The sequence below is a fragment of the Natrix helvetica genome (genome assembly GCF_964273705.1).
Source record: "Natrix helvetica genome assembly, chromosome: 14".
Taxonomy (NCBI): Eukaryota; Metazoa; Chordata; class Lepidosauria; order Squamata; family Natricidae; genus Natrix; species Natrix helvetica.
In genome coordinates, this window is record NC_138564.1 from 9,277,117 (window position 1) to 9,296,818 (window position 19,702).

General features: G+C 47.4%; 1 protein-coding gene across 1 annotated transcript in view; it reads left to right on the forward strand.

Annotated features, from left to right (window-relative positions):
- Positions 1 to 3,180: 3,180 nt before the first annotated feature.
- The window catches only part of KSR2 (kinase suppressor of ras 2), a gene marked incomplete at its 3' end in the record, with an annotated part of 130,036 nt that continues 113,514 nt past the window's right edge, over positions 3,181 to 19,702 (forward strand). Inside the window, exon 1 of the mRNA XM_081966893.1 lies at positions 3,181 to 3,294. Within this exon, the coding sequence (XP_081823019.1) occupies positions 3,202 to 3,294 (93 nt within the window). The 5' untranslated portion in view covers positions 3,181 to 3,201. The remainder of the gene's footprint in view (positions 3,295 to 19,702) is intronic.

Genomic DNA, 19,702 nt, shown 5'->3' on the forward strand with positions numbered 1-19,702 from the left:
AGGAGGAAAAGAAGAATTAGAAGAAGAATTAGAAGGAGGAGGAGGAGGAGGAGTTTGATCTCCTCTAGGACTGACCGGTTGGATGGCCTGCAGTCCAAGGGACTCGCAGGAGTCTTCTCCAGCACCAGAGTTCAAAGGCCTCCATTCTTTGGCGCTCAGCCTTTCTTATGTCCAACTTTCTCAGCCATCCATTGCAACTGGGAAAACCATAGCCTTGACTAGATGCACTTTTGTTGACAGGTGATGTCTCTGCTTTTTAGTCTGCTGTCTAGATCTGCCTAAAGAGTAGGTAGGATGAAAAGCATGGGTCCCTCCAGTAATACGTAGCTATCCCCTTGAGAATGGCATGAATGTCTTCAGAGCTTAATGTCAGCTTTGGAGGGTGTGGGCTTACAAAGATTTCAAAATAAATACATTTCCTAAATAAAGAAGGGCCACCTTTGCTCTTCTTAGGAGCAATTTGCACAGATGTGATTATACAGATCGGGTTTAGACATCACACAAAACGTAGCACTGATATGGCATTCAAGTCCAGCCCATTGTGGTTTATGCAGCAAACTATGATTATAACAGGGCTTGGAAGAATGTATGAAACTTTTCCAGTCCGTGAGCTTGCTGATCAGGAAGGTCGGCGGTTCGGTGACCTATATCCTTATTTTGTGGTAAGAACAGGTTTTATCCTCACTCTGATTTGTTGAAACTCTGGAATTAGGAGAATTGCATTTTTTAGAAAGGACCCAGCTTGGGGTAGGTAAAACTTTGCCCAGTTCCAGTTATGCCTCTACCTGTTCGAGTCTGAACCTGGGCCCCCAGTGAAACCATTCCCCTGTAATTTATGCCACCACAAGAGGTGTGGCTGAGTGGCTGAACACCTGCTTTGCATCCACAGAGTCCAAGGTTCACTCTTCTTACAGGTTATTAGTGATCAGAGTAAGATACGCATCCATTTTCTACCTGCTCAGCAGACCCTTCTATGTCTCCCTTTCGTATATCTAGAGAGAGAACAAAGAAAAATTTTATTTATTGGCTGGATGTGTGCTTTGTGAGTCTGATTCCATTCCAAAGGTGCTTTATTTTTTTTTCTAGAAAACAACTGGACTTCCTTGACTCCCACCCACCCCCCTTTGGAAATGTTTTGCTTTTCATCCAAGAAGCTTCTCCTCATCCCAGAAGCAAAACGTTTTCAAGGGGAAAAAAAACCAGTTGCCCTTTGGAAAAAGCACCTTTGGGAAAACCATGCCCTGGATGATCGAGAATCCCCATAGACCTCTAGTTCAACTGCCAGCATCTTCTGGAAATGTTGTTGTTGCTAGTTGCAAATTTGTGTCCCATCCATCGCGTCCCCATAGACAACATTCCTCCAGACCTTCCTGTCCTCTACCATCCTCTGGAGTCCATTTAGGCTCACACCGGCTACTTCGGTGACTCCCTCCAGCCACCTCCTTCTCTGCTGTCCCCTTCTTCGTTTGCCCTCAATCTTTCCCAGTATTAGCCTCTTCTCCAGGGAGTCCTTCCTTCTCATTAGGTGGCCAAAGTCTTTCAGTTTCCTCTTCAGGATCTGGCCTTCTAAAGAGCAGTCAGGGTTGATTTCCTCTAGGACTGACCGGTTGGATGGCCTTGCAGTCCAAGGGACTCAATGCAGGAGTCTTCTCCAGCACCAGAGTTCAAAGGCCTCCGTTCTTTGGTGCTCAGCCTTCCTTATGGTCCAACTTTCACAGCCATCCATTGCAACTGGGAATGCAAACATAGCTTTGATTTCTGGAAATAATTCTCTCTTAAAATGTATTCAGTTTGCTGCTGTGTATGTCTCTATACCAGGCAATCCTTGACTTACGGCCACAATTGGGTTTCAGAATGTCCACTGATCAACAAGTGAGTCACATTTTACATCCCGTTGCTAAATGAATTGTTGCATGCTTTGATCAGCAAATGATGCTGCTGTTAAGTGAATTCACCTCATGGATTTTGTGGGTCAGAAACCAACCGAGAAGGTCACAAATGGCCATCGCACAATCCCAACAACTGCCCTGTGTACAATGCTGGTTGTTAAGGGCCTGAATTCTGATTGCTTGACCCTGAGGTGCTGTGGCCTTTGTAAGGGCAAGGACCCGTCACAAGTCTGGGGTTGTTGTTTCTCTCAGTGCTGCTGTAACTTCATAGCCGTCACCCCTTCGCCCCTCCTGTTCAGATATATGAGACCCCTGGTCTTCTGGAGGCCCTGAACCACAACTCCCAGCAACCCCAACCAGCATATCAAAAGGGGAAGGATGATGGGAGGTGTAGTTTTATAACAAGAGTGAGGGGGTGATGAACTCCCCCAGCCCTTTAAATGAAACCCATCGGCCAGGTCTGTCCTTCAGCCCTGTCCTTCCTTGCTCCATAAAAAAAGAGACCCCCTGCCCTCCACTTCCAGTTTCCCCAACTCCAAGCTGCGGCGGGGCATGGAGGATACTCTGCACATGCTTGCAGGATCCCTTTCCTTGAAGACGGCGGGGAAAGAGGACGCCCGGCGGCAAGGCAATTGGCTAGAAGCGGCGGCAGGCAGCCCTCCTTGCCTGGCGGGGACGCGGATGAGCCCTCCCCGCGTCGCCTCTGCGCGGCCCCGTGATTGACAAGGCGGCAGGCGGCGCGCGGGAGCCGGGCGGACGCTGCTGCTGCTGCTGCGGGCTAGCCGACGGGAAAGGGAGAGCGGAGGAGGGGGGAGAGCGCGCAGACCCCCCACTCTATCCCCGTAGCCCGCCTGCCACTCACACTCCGGCCAGGCCAGCCGCAGCCCCGGGGCTCCCCGGCGGCTGCAGCGCCCCCCCAACCCCAACCCCCTCGCCTTCTTCCCCGAGCGGTGGGGCTGCTGCCGCTGCCCTGAGCCGGAGCAGGCGGGGGAGCGCGAGGATCGCGGGGCAGCGTCCGGAGGGGCGGGCCGGCCACCCAGGTGGAGGGCTGGCGCGGTGGGGGCGGCGAGGAGGGGGCGGCCGCGGGGCCGCCGCCTCCTGGGGGGAGCGGGCCGCTGGCGGCAGCGGCGGCGGCGGCGGCGGCGGCGGCGGCTTCGTCCCCCTGATCCGCGAGGAAGAGGAGGAGGAGGAAGAGGAGGAAGAAGAGGAGGAGGAGGAGGCGCGAGCGATGGACGAGGCCGCTATGCCGCCGCCACCGCCGCCGCCTCTCAGCCTGCAGAAAGCGCTGCAGCAGTGCGAACTGGTCCAGAATATGATTGACATCAGCATCTCCAACCTGGAGGGTCTGCGCACCAAATGCGCCACGTCCAACGACCTCACGCAGAAGGAGATCCGCACCTTGGAGGTAGGGGGTGGGTGGGTGGGTGGGTGGGACGGTGGGAGAAGGGGGTCGGTATAGAGGGAAAGGTGCGCCTTCAGCCCCCTCCTTTCCACCCCTCCACCCCCCTCCCCCCATCCTCGACGGCCGAGCGGGGTCCCAGCCATGGATGCGTGTGGATGAGCGAAAGGCGGCGGAGAGCGCCGTGCATCTTGCAGGTGCCCCAACCAGGCGCTCGCTTTTCCTTTTGATGCGGGCTTGCGGCGGAGATGGGGAGGGGGGAGGGAGACAGAGAGAGAGACTAGATTCCCTCTTCCTGGACCTCTGGAATAAGCATGATTCCCCTCCCCGGTTTTCTCTCCTCCACCGGACATGGGCAGAATAGTCGCTCCTCCTCTATCAGGTCTCTCCCCCCCCCCCGCTTCCCCCCCCCCGTTTCCCATTCCAAGCCCAGGAGGCCAAATGCAGAAAAGCTCTCCTATCTCTTTATCCCCCTCTCCAAATGGTAATAACTAAAGGCCCCCTTTTTTTGCAGGGGGGGAGTTAAAAATAAACTGGTAACTATGGAGTGGGGGTGGGTTGGGAGGGGGAGGGAGGGAGGGGGAAACAGAAAAGTCTCATTGAGTGGTTAATTGGATGGGGGGGGTTGCCGACAGTAACAATGTGGGGAGCAGAAAGTGGGGAGGGGGCTTTGCCACAGGAGAAGGGACCAGATCTATGTGGCAGGAGGTATTTACAGGGCTTGGCTTGGTCTCTGAGGGTCCACGCAATGGCAGGTGCCCAGTTTTATGGGGAACCTCTACAGGTAGTCCTCAGCTTACGACCCCAATTTGAGCCCCAAATGTATGTTTCTAAGCGAGAAATGTGCGAAGCGAGTTATGCTCCATTGGACGGCCTTCACTTAACCTTTGTTAAGTGAATCACTGCCGTTGTTAAGCGAAGCCAGTTCCCCCATAGACTTGGCTGGTCAGAAGATGGCAAAAGGTGACCCCGTGACCCCTGGTGACACGCCGACCATCATAACTGTGAGTCGGCCGTCAAGCATCCGAATGGAAATGGGGCGTGCCTAAGTGTTGAAAAATGGACCGTGAGTCACTTTCCCCCCCCCCAGTGTCGCCTTAGCTTTGAACGGACACTAAGTGAAATGTTGTAAAGTTGAAAACGACCTGTATTTTTGACCTGGCTGGTTTTGGGGAATTTCAAAACTCAAAAAGCTGAGGCTGACAGGTGAAAGAAAGCGAGTTGTGGCTTTTACACACCCTACCCAACCTTCCTGCTTGTCTTCATGGAAAAACGGTTCAGTGGGGAGAGCCCAGACGGCGTCTCTGGAGAGGGACTGCCAAGGGGCCTCCATTTGCAAGCTGGGAGCCCCATGGCACTGTCTGTTGATACTCAGGGCATCACAATTAATTTCCCTCCAGGTCAGGAGGGTTGGCTGTCCACACACACACACACACACACACACACACACACACACACACAGACACACCCTCATCCTTTGACCCTTCCCCAGGATTTGCAACCAGGCTGTGTAACTCTTGAGCACCGTACAACCAGATCTCCGTGCCTTTTCTCCTACCTGGATTCCCGCCCCCCCCCCTCTTTCCTAAGCTGCTTCCAGTGTCATCTTCCCCCTCCTCCCTGTTGGAAGTGCCTGTATTTCGAGGAGGGGGTAATCTCACCTCCTCCCCCCCCTCACCCCAGGTCCTGGAGTTGGGTACCGTTGCCTGGCAGCTGAGGAAACAACAGCTGTAGATTTGTTTTTCAAATTGTTTCAGTGGGCATGATTTATTACCGTTGCAGCCGACGGCTTCTTGTTCATTTATTCAATTCCTAAAGTTAAAGGTTCCCCTTGCACATTTGTGCTAGTCGTTCCTGGCTCTAGGGGGCGGTGCTCATCTCCGTTTCAAAGCTGAAGAGACAGTGCTCTCCGAAGACGTCTCCGTGGTCATGTGGCTGGCATGACTCAACGCCAAAGGCGCACGGAGCACTTCCCACCAAAGGTGGACCCTATTTTTCAACTTGCATTTTTTTTAACGTGCTTTTGAACTGCTAGGTTGGCAGAAACTGGGACAAGTCACGGGAGCTCACTCCGTTACGCGGCGCTAGTCTACTGTACTCTACTCCACTCCACTCTACTCTACTCTATATGCTTATTCTATTCTATTCTATTCTATTCTATTCTATTCTATTCTATTCTATTCTATTCTATATTCCTATTCCATTCCATTCTCCATTCTCCCTCCCAACTGTCTGTTTCTGTAATTAATTATAAAGTGGCAAGAGGACTTGTTAACATGGTAGAACTTTAGTTTTGGGAGTAGTTTACTTTAAAGGATTGGACGCAGGAGCAACGGAATAGTTTGGCCGTTGTGGGAAACAAAGGGTAAAAGACAAGTCATTGCCAACTGACAGCTGTTCATTTAGGAACCATGCAAAGTTACAACAGCACTGAAAAAAGTGACTTGTGGCCATTTTTCACACTTACGACCATTGCAGCCTCCCCCGTGGTCACGTGCTCAAAATTCTGATGCTTGGCAACTGACTCGTATTTATGACGGTTGCAGTGTCCCGGGAGTGTCACACGACCCCCTTTTGCGACCTCCCGAACAAGCAAAGTCAATGGGGAAGCCCGGTTCACTTAGCGGGCGTGTTCCTAACTTAACACCTGCAGTGATCCGCTTAACGACGGTGGCAAGAAATGTCGTAAAGTGGGGCAAAGCTAGCTTGAGACATTTCTCCCTTAGCAGTGGAAATGTTGGGCCCCATTGTGGTCATACGTTGAGGGTTACCTCTCGTTGGAACCTTGGCAAAGCTGTCTGTGCAAACACAAAACCATCCTTTCCTCCCCAAATTAAATATCTGTAAGTGTGGTGGCCAAGCTGGCTTCCAGAACAGTGGCCAGTGGAGCTGGCAGCTGATTTGGACAGTGAGGAGGTTGGGGAGGAAGATGGGCCAGTCCTGGAGTCTGGAGAAGGCTCTGATGAGGGCTCTGTGTCGGAGGCAGAGAGGGGGCCAGGGCCGTATGCCAGTTATCAGCTGCCTTCGGAGTCAGACATCAGTGAGGCAGAAGAACAGCTGGAGCCTGTTCCCAGTGTACGAATGAGCAGAGTTGCCAGAGGAAGGGAACAGCTAAAGAACAGGGGTCGGCTTGGGAGTAAGGCCACAGGTGGACGATGAATGGCCCCTCCCAGAGGAAATAAAAGAGGGGAGAAAGGGGAGTGGAGTTGCAGGAGACAATCAGTTCTTAATTGGTTTGTGATTCTCCAAGACTCCTTGCCAAGTTTTGCTCCTGGTAGCTCTCCAAGCCAGATAAGGTCTGTGACAGTAAATCCTCCCTAGAAAGACTTTGCTGGAGGTAAATAAGCAGAATTCCCAGCAAATTAATAAAAAGGGTTTTTTTTTGCCAGGACAAGGAGTTTGTTTCATGCTCTTGGGAAGCCTCGGTCAGAACAGGTGCAGAATAAAATAATATCGGCATATTATCACACTTACAGGCCATAGAATTTAAAAACATTGGTAAAGTTCCCAGCATTCTCAGAAGCTCTCTTGGCCAGCTCCAATGAGATCTGATTCCATTTTAGATGGATTGGCTCCAGTCTGGAGCAAATCACCGATTTTATCCAAAGGGTATCAAATTTGGAAAGTCAGCTCAATTCAGTTTGCCACTTTCATTGCAGAAAGGATCCTTCGTTTGGAAAGTGGATTGGCAAATTGGATCGGGATGTTATTGAATCAAACACCTGAATAAAAGCTTTGCGTACTACTATAGCTGACTTGAAGCAAAGTTTTTTTTTTTTAATCCAGTGCCTTCTTTTCGAGAAAGTAGTGATTGATAATCTGTTGCTTGGTGCCATTTATACCAGAAAATATATATATATATATATCCAACTGCTTTAGAGTTTTTTTATGCTGGGCATCAAATCCCAACTGCCTGTCATGTTGTGTATGTTTGACAAAGCATTACAAACTGATATCTGGCATCTCCCATTAACTGATGTATTGGTTTCAACGTTCTTCCTTGGATTGATACATGGTACTTCTCCACTCTCTCCTTTAAAGCTATTTCTGACATACACTTGTCCATTTGTAATGCATGCAGCAGATGTTAGTCCGAGGTGGAGTGTTGAAAATTATTTCCCTATGGATATCCTTTAGGACGGGGTCTCTCAAACGTGGCAATTTTAAGCCATGTGGACTTCAACTCCCAGAATTCCTCAGCCAGCAATGCTTTGGGCAAATTGTTCCCCAATTAATTTTATACAGTGGGAAAATCATTAAAAAAAATATGTGATGTAATAGAATGGCAGGAGAAAGAAATGTTGCCATCAAGCTAGTAGTTTCTCAGAAAGTGTGATTTTGGAAGGGCCTAAATCAGTTGTTTCTCAACTTTAGCAAGTTTAAGGCATGTGGACTTTAACTCCCAGAATTCCACATCCAGCATCTTTGCTGGGGAATTCTGGGAGTTGAAGTCCACATAGCGTAAAGTTGCCAAGTTTGAGAAATGCCATTCTAAAGAAATTTCTATTCTATTCTATTCTATTCTATTCTATTCTATTCTATTCTATTATATTATATTATATTCATTTTCTATATTCTATTCTATTCATTTTCTATATTCTATTCTATTCATTTTCTATATTCTATTCTATTCTATTCTATTCTATTCAAAACAATCTGGAAAAAAGGACAATTAAGAAGTGTCTTTGGGTAGATATCAAATACATTTAATCACAATTAAGGGAGTATAATTTAGCGAAGGGAGCTGTTTTATGCGCAGGAGGAATCTGGTTTGATCCCTGGTATCTTCAGCTACAAGGATCAGATTTTGGATAATGAAGGTTTATGCTGATAAATTATCAGCATAAAGGTAATTTTGTTTTAAGACCGGAAAGATTCTGGCAGTCAGCATAAACAATATTGGGCTTCTCTGTTTTTCCAAGGTGTGTCAAAAGTTTGTACGTTTTTATTTTCTTCCTGGACCCATTTGCATCTGTCCTCTTTCTTTCCATTTCAACGGTGCTGAGCTCATCCGGCACAAACAAGTGCAAAGTAAAAATCTCTCTTCTCGTTTTGGTGGTGCATTTCTTCTTCTTTTTCGGTGCTACATCAACATTTCCCCCCCTTCGTTCTGCCTTTCTGTTTTATTTCATTGCGTCCTGGCCCCAATTCTATTTTGTCTTCAGAAATGAAATGAGATCCAAGTGCCTGTTAGAATAGAATAACAGAGTTGGAAGGGACCTTGGAGGTCTTCTAGTCCAACCCCCTGCTTAGGCAGGAAACCCTATACCACTTCAGACAAATGGATATCCAATCTCTCATTAAAAACTTCCAGTGTTGGAGCATTTACAACTTCTGGAGGCAAGTCGTTCCGCTGATTAATTGTTCTCACTGTCAGGAAATTTCTCCTTAGTTCTAGGTTGCTTCTCTCCTTGATGAGTTTCCACCCATTGCTTCTTCAGGTGCTTTGGAGAATAGTTTGACTCCCTCTTCTTTGTGGCAGCCCCTGAGATATTGAAGTTGAAGTGGCAATAAATATCCCTTATGAATATGCATTAGTCCAGGGAAAGTTTTAATACCTCTAATGGGCTTTCTGGAAAAATAAGTGTGGATTGAGGCCTTTTTTTTTTTTTGGAGTATTCTAATTACTCAGCCAGTTAAAAGGGAGAATCAGATAAACATGCTAACAGTAGAGACATCATTTTCAGTTGAGTCGGTCGTAGCAGGGCTACCGTATCCATTACGGCAGATTGAATGACTGCTATACAGACAGTCCTCGACTTACGACCACAACTGAACCTCACATATCTGTTCCTAAGCAAAACATTTGTCAAGTGAATTTCCCCCTCCCCATTATATGACCTTTCTTGCCACAGTTCTTACGTCGGTCGCTGCCATTGTTCAGTTAGGAACACAGTCGTTAAGTGAATCTCCCCCCTCCCCCCGTGGACTTTGCATGTAAGGAGGTCGCAAAAGGCGATCGCATGACCCTGGGACACTACAGCCGTCATAAAGATGAACCGCTTGCCAAGCTTCTGAATTTGGATCACATGACCACGGGGATGCTTGCAACGGTCACAAGTGTGAAAAACGGACCTAAGTCACTTTTTTCAGTAACGTTGTAGCCTTGAGCAGTCGCTAAAGGAAGTAGAGGGATACCTGTATTACAATAGATTATTCTATCTTATTTGCCATCTATTTATTATCCAGAAGCTCAGAAATTGTAGTTGGAAGTTTGCTGTACTTAGAAGAGTCCTTCAGTTGTGCTACATACCATATAACAGGGGTGTCCAAACTTGGGAACTTTAAGACTTGTGGACTTCAACTTTCAGAATTCCCCAGCCAGCTATGCTGGCTGGGGAATTTTGGGAGTTGAAGTCCACAAGTCTTAAAGTTCTCAAGTTTGGACACCCCTGCCATATAAGGACAATAGGTGTGTCCCTATGCATGTTATAGAATTATCCACGTGTAGGACTCTAATTCTCTCTGTGATTTCTTTTTAATAGACAATGCAATACAATCTTACATTCCTGAGCATTCACTAGTACCCTGAAACAAAGGTCCACAGTGTTTTCACACTTGACTTTTGAAAGTTGTGGAAGGAAGCCTCAGGTGGGCCAGGAAAAAAAAAATCATCTTACTTTCTTTACATGAAAGCTGAATTAAAATTATACATTATGATTACCCTCTAAACGTAAACCTAATAACGAAACTTTTCGGTTTCAACATGCTTTTGATGTAACCTCTACGGCTGCATCAAGAGCTTCCCAGAGCCCCCGGATAAAATACAAGCCTATGGATTTCTCCAGCTTTGCCAACAGAAAACGGTGCCTCCCAAAGTAAAACAAAACCCATGTCTTGATTTAAAAGGCCCCTGGCAAGTTCTCTACCAAGATAAGTGTAGCTGAAACAAGATGTGAGGTTTCCAGGACCACGGAAAGCTCCTCTGGACAGCTGCTGCTTACAAATGCTGGAGGCCCATTGAAATCCTTTCAAAGTCTTCCCTTTGACCCCTTATCCCATGTCCGGAAGGCAATGAGTTATAGAAGTCCAAGCTCCTGCCATGGGGGTGGAGTTTTCTCCCCTCTTCCTCCCTGGGATAAGTCCCCAGTGCTTCTGGACTGGTAAAGAAAAAAAAAAACATAATCTTACTGACTTAAAGGTAAAGGTTCCCCTCGCACGTCCGTGCTAGCGATGGCACGCGAAGCCATCTCTCTGGGCATGCGAACGGTTGCCCTATATCAGCTCCGGCACGGCCAGCTGATTTTTGGCCCCTCCAGAGAGCTGGGGGAGGCCGTTTTCACCCTCCTCAGGCTCCAGAGGCTTTCCCAAGAACAAGAAGGTTAGCCATCCCTGGTATAGGATCTGCTTGAGCAGGGGGCTGGACTAGAAGACCTCCAAGGTCCCTTTCAGCTTTATTCTCTGACTCTGAATCCTGTGAAAGGGATTTCTGAGCTCCCCCAAAAAACCCAACCCCCACCATCCCTGCCACTGATATTCCGTGAATATGCTTATTTCCTTCTTTGATTTCATATTTACACTCTTAGTTTTCTACCACGCCGTGTGGTTGGCTGAGAGCATTCGTCTTGTGCTGCATCATTTAGCCTAGGCGTAGGCAACTGTGACAACTTTACGACCCGTGGACTTCAACTCCCAGAATGCCTGAGCCAGCATGGCTGGCTCAGGCATTCTGGGGGTTGAAGTCCACAAGTCGTAATGTTGCCATAGTTACCCCTCTCTCCTTTCGCAGGTAGCGCTTTGTTTACAACCCCACTGAGTGACGGTGCCTCGTTCTCATTTTCTTCGCTCTCATCCATGTGCTTCAAAAATTCTATTTCTCCACCCCCGCAATTATTCATCATGGTTTTTTGGGGAGGCTTTCAGGGTTTCCCAGCCTCCGAAATGCCAGTGTAAAAAAGCACAGGGCACAGAAAATCAAAACCAGTGAACAGAAAATGATTATCTTCCCTTCAAGTGAGGCCGGGAAGGGCACAGGGCGCAGGGCCTCTTACCCCTTTGCATTTCTCCGATGCCATTCTCCTTACGTAAAATGCTCCCAAAGCATTGTTCGTGCAATTTTTAAGCTGAGTGGCAACGCCAGTTTTGTCACACCTATCTTTTCCAGAGCTAAGTTTATTCCCTTCTCAATCTGCCTTGCAAATGAGAACAAAACTGCTCTCTTCATTTGCAGTTGGGAAGTGGCGTGAAGCTTACTCAAGGGACACCTTACTTCTAACATGTCAACGGCTTCAAGTTTTGGCCTTCGGAGAACCATAGAAACCTTTGGCAGGCCATGTAGTCAAAGCTGAGCCGTCCCATGGGTTAATTGTCCTCACTGTTAGGAAGTTTCTCCTTCATTCCAGGTTGCTTCTCTTCTTGATTAGTTTCCAACCATTGTTTCTTGTCCTGCCCTCTGCTGCTTTGACCCCCGCCTTAGTTCTAAGTTGCTTCTCTCCTTGATTAGTTTCCACCCATTGCTTCTTGTTCTGCCCTCAGGTGCCTTGGAGAATAGTTTGACTCCCTCTTCTTTGTGGCAGCCCCTGAGATATTGGAAGACTGCTATCATGTCTCCCCTAGTCCTTCTTTTCATCAAACTAGACATTAAACCATGGTTATTATGAGAACATTAGGCAATTAGCCGTACCCACTTCCTGCAACCCTTCGTCATGTGTTTTAGTTTCCAGGCCTTTGATCATCTGAGTTGCTCTTTTCTAAAGTCTCAACACCTTTTTTGGTAACATGGTGACCAAAATTAGTTGCGGTATTCCAGATGTGGTTTTACTAAGGCTTTACAAAGGGGCACTAATACTTCAAGAGGTGGCTCAGTGGCTAAGACGCTGAGCTTGTCGATCAGAAAGGTTGGCAGTTCGGCGGTTCGAATCCCTAGCGCCGCGTAACGGAGTGAGCTCCCGTGACTTGTCCCAGCTTCTGCCAACCTAGCAGTTCAAAAGCACGTAAAAAATGCAAGTAGAAAAATAGGAACCACCTTTGGTGGGAAGGGAACAGCGTTCCGTGCGCCTTCGGTGTTTAGTCATGCCAGCCACATGACCACAGAGACATCTTCGGACAGCGCTGGCTCTTCGGCTTTGAAACGGAGATGAGCACTGTCCCCTAGAGTCGGGAGCGACCAGCACGTATGCACAAAGGGAAGCTTTACCTTTACCTTACTAATACTTCACACGGGTTTGATTCTGTGCCTCTATTTATACAATCCAGAATTGTATTCTCTGCTTTGGCCGCTGCCGCACATTGCTGGCTGTTGGGCCATTCAGGGCCCAGGAAATAGGGGATATAAAGATTGGAATAGATTTATTTTAAAATAGTTTCTGAGTTAGTAGTTTCTCTTACGCTTGGGGGATGTCTTTCAAATGGACTTTTTTTTTTTTTAAGCAAATGGCAAGTTTCCTGGGCTCTCACTATTGTATTGGGCCAATCATGCTAATCGGGCTATTTCTTATCTTCTTCATCTCCTGGGATAACTATTGCTAATTAGAAACGTTTTGCCTATTAAGAGATCCTGGATAGGGATTCTTGCCCTGTGATTTTAAAGCTTATTAATAGGCACATTGAATTTGTCTAGAATTGCTGGGTCAGTGAGCTCCTCAAGAAAGAGGCACCACCAGGCAACGTTTGCTTGAAAGAACTTAGGAGGAGGAGGAGAAAAAAGACAGTGGGGGCCTTGGTGGTCCCTGAGCCTGGTGGTTTTCTTGCAGACATTTCATGATCTAACTAGGTAACATCATCAGTGTTAGAGAGAGTGGGGTTGGAGGAGGAGGAGGAGGAGGAGGAGGAGGAGGAGGAGGAGGAGGAGGAGGAGGAGGAGGAGGAGGAGGAGGAGGAGGAGGAGGAGGAGGAGGAGGAGGAGGAGAATGACTGGAGTTTTGGTGCTCTCTCAAGACTCATGGAACTATCCTCATTCATATGGATTCATTCATCACCGGAGGTTTTTAAGAAAAGATTGGACAGCCACCTATGTGAAATGGAATAATAGGGTCTCCTGCTTGAGCAGCGGGTTGGACTAGAAGACCTCCAAGGTCCCTTCCAGCTCTATTCTGATTCTTTTCCTCTCCTCTCCTCCTCCTCCTCCTCTCCTCTCTTCTTCTCTCCTTCTCCTTCCCCTTCCCCTCTCCTCTCCTCTCCTCTCCCCCTCTCCTCTCCTTCTCCTTCCCCCTCCCCTTCCCCTCCCCCCTCCTCTCCTCCTATCAGAAGTCACCATGACAAAATGTCCTGTCTCATTCTGACCATTATGTGGGAACGCCCTCAATATGACCCCCAAATTCCAAGTGATTTCAAAGCAGGGGCCTGCACCTGGGGTAAAAGTGGCAGTGGCTGAATGCCTGCAAGGTAGCTTAAACTGGGGGGAAAAGCCCCCCTCCCACTAGTCTTGGAAATTCAGATTTTAACATAGACATTAAAGCTTCAAAAAGCACTAGCACAAGAGAAGAGGTGAGAGCGAAGGCCTGAAAGAAATGATCAGCGGTGATGAGTGCCGATATAATGTTCGCCAAGGAGGCATCGAAAAGTGCCACCGTTTGGCTCCCAGGATTTTCACATTCAAATTCGGAATAGAGCTGGAAGAGACCTTGGAGGTCTTCTAGTCCAGCCCCTTCTCAAGCAGGAGACCCCATACCTTTCCAGACAAGTTGTTGTCTAGTCCCTTCTTTAAAAACCTCCAGTGACGAAAAACCCACAACTTCTGAAGTTGTTGGTTCTTCACCACCGGAGGTTTTTAAGAAGAGACTGGGCAGTCTGTTCCAGAGCTTCCTGAACACACCACAGAATTTGGATTGGCTAAACATCAGGCTGAGCTATAACTGGGTTTGTTATATTGGTCGTATGTTGCGTCTGCTCCCAGACCCCGACAAACCAAATTGACAAAACCAGAACTCTCTAGAGCAGGGGGGTTGGACTAGAAGACCTCCAAGGTCCCTTCCAACTCTGTTATTCTGTCTCTTGAACCCTGGGTAAAAAGCCTGCCATGCAGAAGAAGAGGCCCAGCGAATAGAAGGGAGCATTACTTTTCACAGAAGCCAACTCCACCCCAACCAGCCAGCTGCACAGCAAACAGGCAGTCATTAAACTTTCAAGCACAACTCGGTTCAGCCGGAGGAGCTCTCCAAGGTAGTTTGATTTTCCATCCTGCCAAATCTTTTATTTACATCGGGGTTGTGTGCTGGGGAGCGTGTGAGCTCTCTGTCTCAGGTGTTCTATCAACAGCATCTCCCCTCCTCTCTCTCTCTCTTACTTTTTCCATTCCCCCTCCTCCCTCCTGCCATTCCTCTTTCTCTCTCTCTCTTTCTCTCTCTCTCTACTTTTTTCATTCTCCCTCCTCCCTCCCTCCTGCATTTCCTCTTTCTCCCTCTCTCTTTCTCTCTCTCTTTCTCTCTCTCTCTCTTTTACTTTTTCCATTCCCCCTCCTCCCTCCTGCCATCCCTCTTTCTCTCTCTCTCTCTTTCTCTCTTTACTTTTTTCATTCCCCCTCCTCCCTCCCTCTTGCATTTCCTCTTTCTCCCTCTCTCTTTGTCTCTCTCTCTTTTACTTTTTACATTCCCCCTCCTCCTGCCTTTCCTCTTTTTCTCTCTCCCTCCCTCTCTTTCTCTCTTTCTCTCTCTCTTTACTTTTTTCATTCCCCCTCCTCCCTCCCTCCTGCCTTTCCTCTTTCTCCCTCTCTCTCTCTCTCTCTTTTACTTTTTCCATTCCTCCTCCTCCCTCCCTCCTGCCTTTCCTCTTTCTCCCTCTCTCTTTCTCTCTCTACTTTTTTTCATTCCCGCTCCTCCCTCCCTCCTGCCTTTCCTCTTTCTCCCTCTCCCTCTATTTCTCTCTCTCTCTCCCTCCCCCTCTCTCTTTATTTTTTCCATTCCCCATCCTCCCTCCCTCCTGCCTTCCCTCTTTCTCTCTCTCTTTCTCTTTCTCTCTCTTTTTTATTTTTTCCATTCCCCCTCCTCCTTCCTTCCTGCCTTCCCTCTTCCTCTCTCTCTCTCCCCCCCCCTCCCCCTCTCTCTTTCTTTCTCTCTCTTTTTTAACTTTTTCCATTCCCCCTCCTCCATCCTTCCCTCCCGTCCACTCTTTCTCTCCCTCCCTCCCCCCTCTCTCTTTTTAACTTTTTCCATTCCCCCTCCTCCCTCCTTCCCTCCTGCCTTTCCTCTCTCTCTCTCTCTCTCTCTCTCTCTCTCTCTCTCTCTCTCTCTCTCTCTCTCTCTCTCTCTCTCTCATTCGGTCTTTGTTTTGGTGAGATCTTAATCTCCTGGCAGGGCAAAGCAGGGGAGCCGTTTCAGCCAGGCTGACGTCAGTGTGGCTCCATCAATTAGCCGGCACTAGGCACTGGGGAAGAGGTGCAGCTGTCGTCCTTCTCCCTGGCGACGGGGTTTCTCACCACGCTAGCTCGGCTTGCTTCAGGGAATTTACTCGAGGTGGCCCTGAGAAGCTCAGCAGCTGTGGCACCTGGGGTTAGCCCTTTCCCTCCCTCCCCAGGTAAAAGCACCTTGTCTCCAAATTCAAGGGATCAGGTGTGCTCGCTCCTCAGTGGGAGCCCAAGGCAATCTAGGCAGGCGAAGAATATCCCTTAGGCCTGAAGGTGTCACTTGTGGTTGTGAACCAAACACCGCAGTAGAAGAGAACTACGTTGGAGAACCCAAAGGTGCTTTTTCTTTTTCAAGAGGCAACTGGACTTCCTTGTTTTTCTTTGAAGACCTTTCGCTTCTCATCCAAGAAGCTTCTTCAGCTCTGACTTTAGCTCCCATTCCCCGCCACCCAGTCAGCTCTGACTGGATGGTGAATGATGGTCATTGACCAGATGTCTGCAAGGAGTATACAACCTTCCATTCCCCACCATCCAGTCAGAGCTGAAGAAGCTTCTCGGATGAGGAGCGAAACGTCTTCAAAGAAAAAGTCCAGTTGCCTCTTGAAAAAGCACCTTTGGGACAACTGAGGACACAAACAAACCTCCAAGTGTCCTCAATGACTCTCTAAAAGGCTGCAAATGACCAGCTGTCTGCAAGGAGTATAAATCCTTCCATTCCCCCACCATCCAGTCAGAGCTGAAGAAGCTTCTTGGAATGAGCAGCTAAATGTCTTCAAAGAAAAAGTCCAGTTGCCTCTTGAAAAAGCACCTTTGGGATAACCATGACCAGGATAACTGAGAATCTCAGTCAATAGGTATTTTGGAGAAGTTCAGAGGTGGATTGCTCAGGTGGCCTGATTTTCCCTCTTCAAAACCTAATACGCCAAAAAATATGGTATAACAAACAAACATTTAATTTAATGGAGCTTCAGGGAAAAACAAAAGGCCAACAGGTGGGTGGGTGGATGAATGGATGGATGGATGGATAGATGATAGATAGATAGATAGATAGATAGATAGATAGATAGATAGATAGATGGAGATAGATAGATGAAGACAGAAGATAGATAGATAAATAGATAGAAGATGATAGATAGATAGATAGATAGATAGATAGATAGATAGATAGATGATAGATAGATAGATAGAGGGGGAGATGGATAGATGATGATAGATAGTGTGAGGGAGAGAGAAAGACAGACAGACAGACAGACAGAAGGTAGAGTGGATAGATGATAAATAGATAGATAGATAGATAGATAGATAGATAGATAGATAGATGATAGATAGATGATAGATAACCTTTTCCTTAAATATCTCTTTAACCTGCTGCTATTTTAAAAAGGTCATTTCCTCCTCTCTGAAAACCCCTTTGGTTTTATTTAATGAGTAGTTGCTACTTTCGCGTCATTTTCATTACTTGTTCGTTTTCTCTCATATAGTTTTCTTTTATGTTGTGTTGTTTCACCAGTTGCTGTAAACGATCCCAGTTTCGCTTGAACAGTGGCTTTAAAAGCTCCTCATCAAATGCCTATCCGTTGTGAAAAATCCATCCATAATCAGAGATGGAAGGTGTCTGAGCACAAGACAGCGGAGAGTCTTTTGCTGCCCTGCTTATGGGCCACCCAGAGATTTGGGTTGGGCAAACAGAACCTCCTCCAATTCCCTCCAATCGAGCAGGGTTGTACAATTCTCAGTCCTCACCTATATTTATCCCTTTCCCCCCTTTTTCATCCCATCGCAGTGATGGTGCTTCAGCATCACATGCTCGACACACCGTAGTCATGCCATGGTGCAATTAGGTAATTTTAGACTCGGGAACTGATTATCTTATGCCCTCCGTTTCTCCAGAGACGTTAATTATTCCGAGGCATATTTATTTCACCTCCGAACAAATAGGCTTCAATCTGGGTCAGTCGCTGGGACCAGAGGTCTTCTGAGGTTTTGGACCTATGCTGGAGACCATCCTCAGGGAACTTCATTAGTCTAGGGAAGAGAAGGACCAGGGGAGACAGGATGCCAAAGTGGGGGGCAACCTATTTTCCAAAGCACCTGAAAAACGAGGAGCAATGGATGGAAACTGTTCAAGGGGAGATTTAACCTGGAAATAAGGAGGCATTTATTTATTATTTTTATTTATTTATTTATTTCTTGGATTTCTAGACCGCCCCCTCTCCCAAAAAGGGACTCGGGGCGGTGTACAGTCAATGCCGATAAAAATACAATCATAAAACAATTAAATACATTTGGATGGAGGAGATAGGCTGTACAAGAAATAAATATATTCTAAAACCTTAAAAACATCCCCAATTAAAAACCCAAACCCAATTAAAATAAATCCCCGGGAGGTAAAACTAAGAGAGTGCCAGGCCAGCTGATTGAAATAGGTGAGTCTTTAACTTTTGACGGAAGGAGCGGAGGTCGGTGGTGGTTCGAATGTCGGGGGGGAGGTCATTCCAGAGGGTTGGGCCCATCACAGAGAAGGACCTACTCCTAGGTGTCGCCCGCTGACACTGCCTAGCGGACGGCACCAGGAGGAGTCCCTCCCTGTGTGAGCGGATAGGTCGCAGTTTTCTGACAATGAGAGCAATCAATCAGTGGAACAACTTGCCTTCAGAGGTTATGGGTGCTTCATCACTGGAGGCTTTCAAGAAGAGACTGGACAGCCACTTGGTCAGAAATGGTATAGGGTCTCCTGCTTGTGCAGGGGGTCAGACTAGATGACCTACAAGGTCCCTTCCAACTCTAAGTTAAATTCTAAGTTATACTTCTCCCTAGCAGAATGTGTGCTTTGGGCTATTCTATGCATAGTATTTGCTACTAAGATTGTTGGCCGAGCAGGGACAAAAATAGCCAGGGAAATCATTGTAGCCTGGGAAACAGGCCTGTGTCAGTCAACAGGAGGGCTGATTTACCAGCTGCTTATCATGTACTTAGGAACACAAGGAAACAACAGCTAACGACTTAATAACCAGCCATCAACACCCCAATCAACAAATAAAAAGCCCCACACAACCAGGCACCACATAAACACTACACACAGAGTAGCCCAAAGCACACATTCTGCTTGAGAGGAATTTCCTGAGGATGGGCTCCAGCACGAGTCTGAAAGCTCGTAAGACTAAATTTCTGGTCCTGGTGAATGATCTAGATTGGATCCTGCAACCTTATTCTGGGATAGGTATATTTGATAAGCTGCCTGGGACAGCCAAGGGAAATCATCAAAAGCATAAAAAAGCGAAAGTTAGAATATTTCGGACGTGGGACGCGACACCCGGGAAAATATGCCATCCTTCACTTAATCCTCTCCAAGGAAAGATGGAAGGCAAATGAGGTCCAGGCAGAAGAAGAAAATCATGGCTTCAAAACCTAAGGGACCAGTTTGGGCAAAGCTCAACAGTTTTGTTGGCCTTTTTGTTTTTCCCTGAAGCTCCATTAAATTAAATGTTTGTTTGTTATACCATATTTTTCGGAGTATTAGACGCACCAAGGTTTTGAAGAGGGGAATTTTAAAAAAAGTTTTTGCACTCTGCAAACCTCCCCAAAACAGGCCCATTTTTTCTTTTCAAAAGGGCTTGGATAGCCTTTAGGAGGCTTATAGAGTGCTCCTGGGGGATGGGGAGGGGGCATAATTGAGCAAAAAATAACCTGTTTTTCACTCATTTCTGCCCTCCCCCAGCCCCCAGAGGCACTTTGCAAGGCTCCTAAAGGCTATGCATGGCCATTTTGGTGAAGGGGTGGGGTGGGGTTTCAGGAGGCATAAAATGCTGTATTCCGTGTATAAGACGCACCCAGATTTTCAGCCTCTTTTTAGAGAGAAAAAGGTGCATCATACTCTGAACAATACGGTAATTTTATATCGGCACCAAAACAATTCTGTTCATAATCCATTCCCTTAACCCAGAGGTGGACAACCCATGTGTATTTGTATTTGTATTTATTAGACTTGTTAGTGGCTCTTTCATCCCTCTGCTCCCTGTCGCCGGTCGCCTCCACAATGGATAGGGCTTTCAGTTAGGATGGGGAGAGGAAAAAGGATGCCGCACTAGGAGGAGAGTCTATTGTGGGGTAACCAGACTTCCGGTCAGCTCCAGA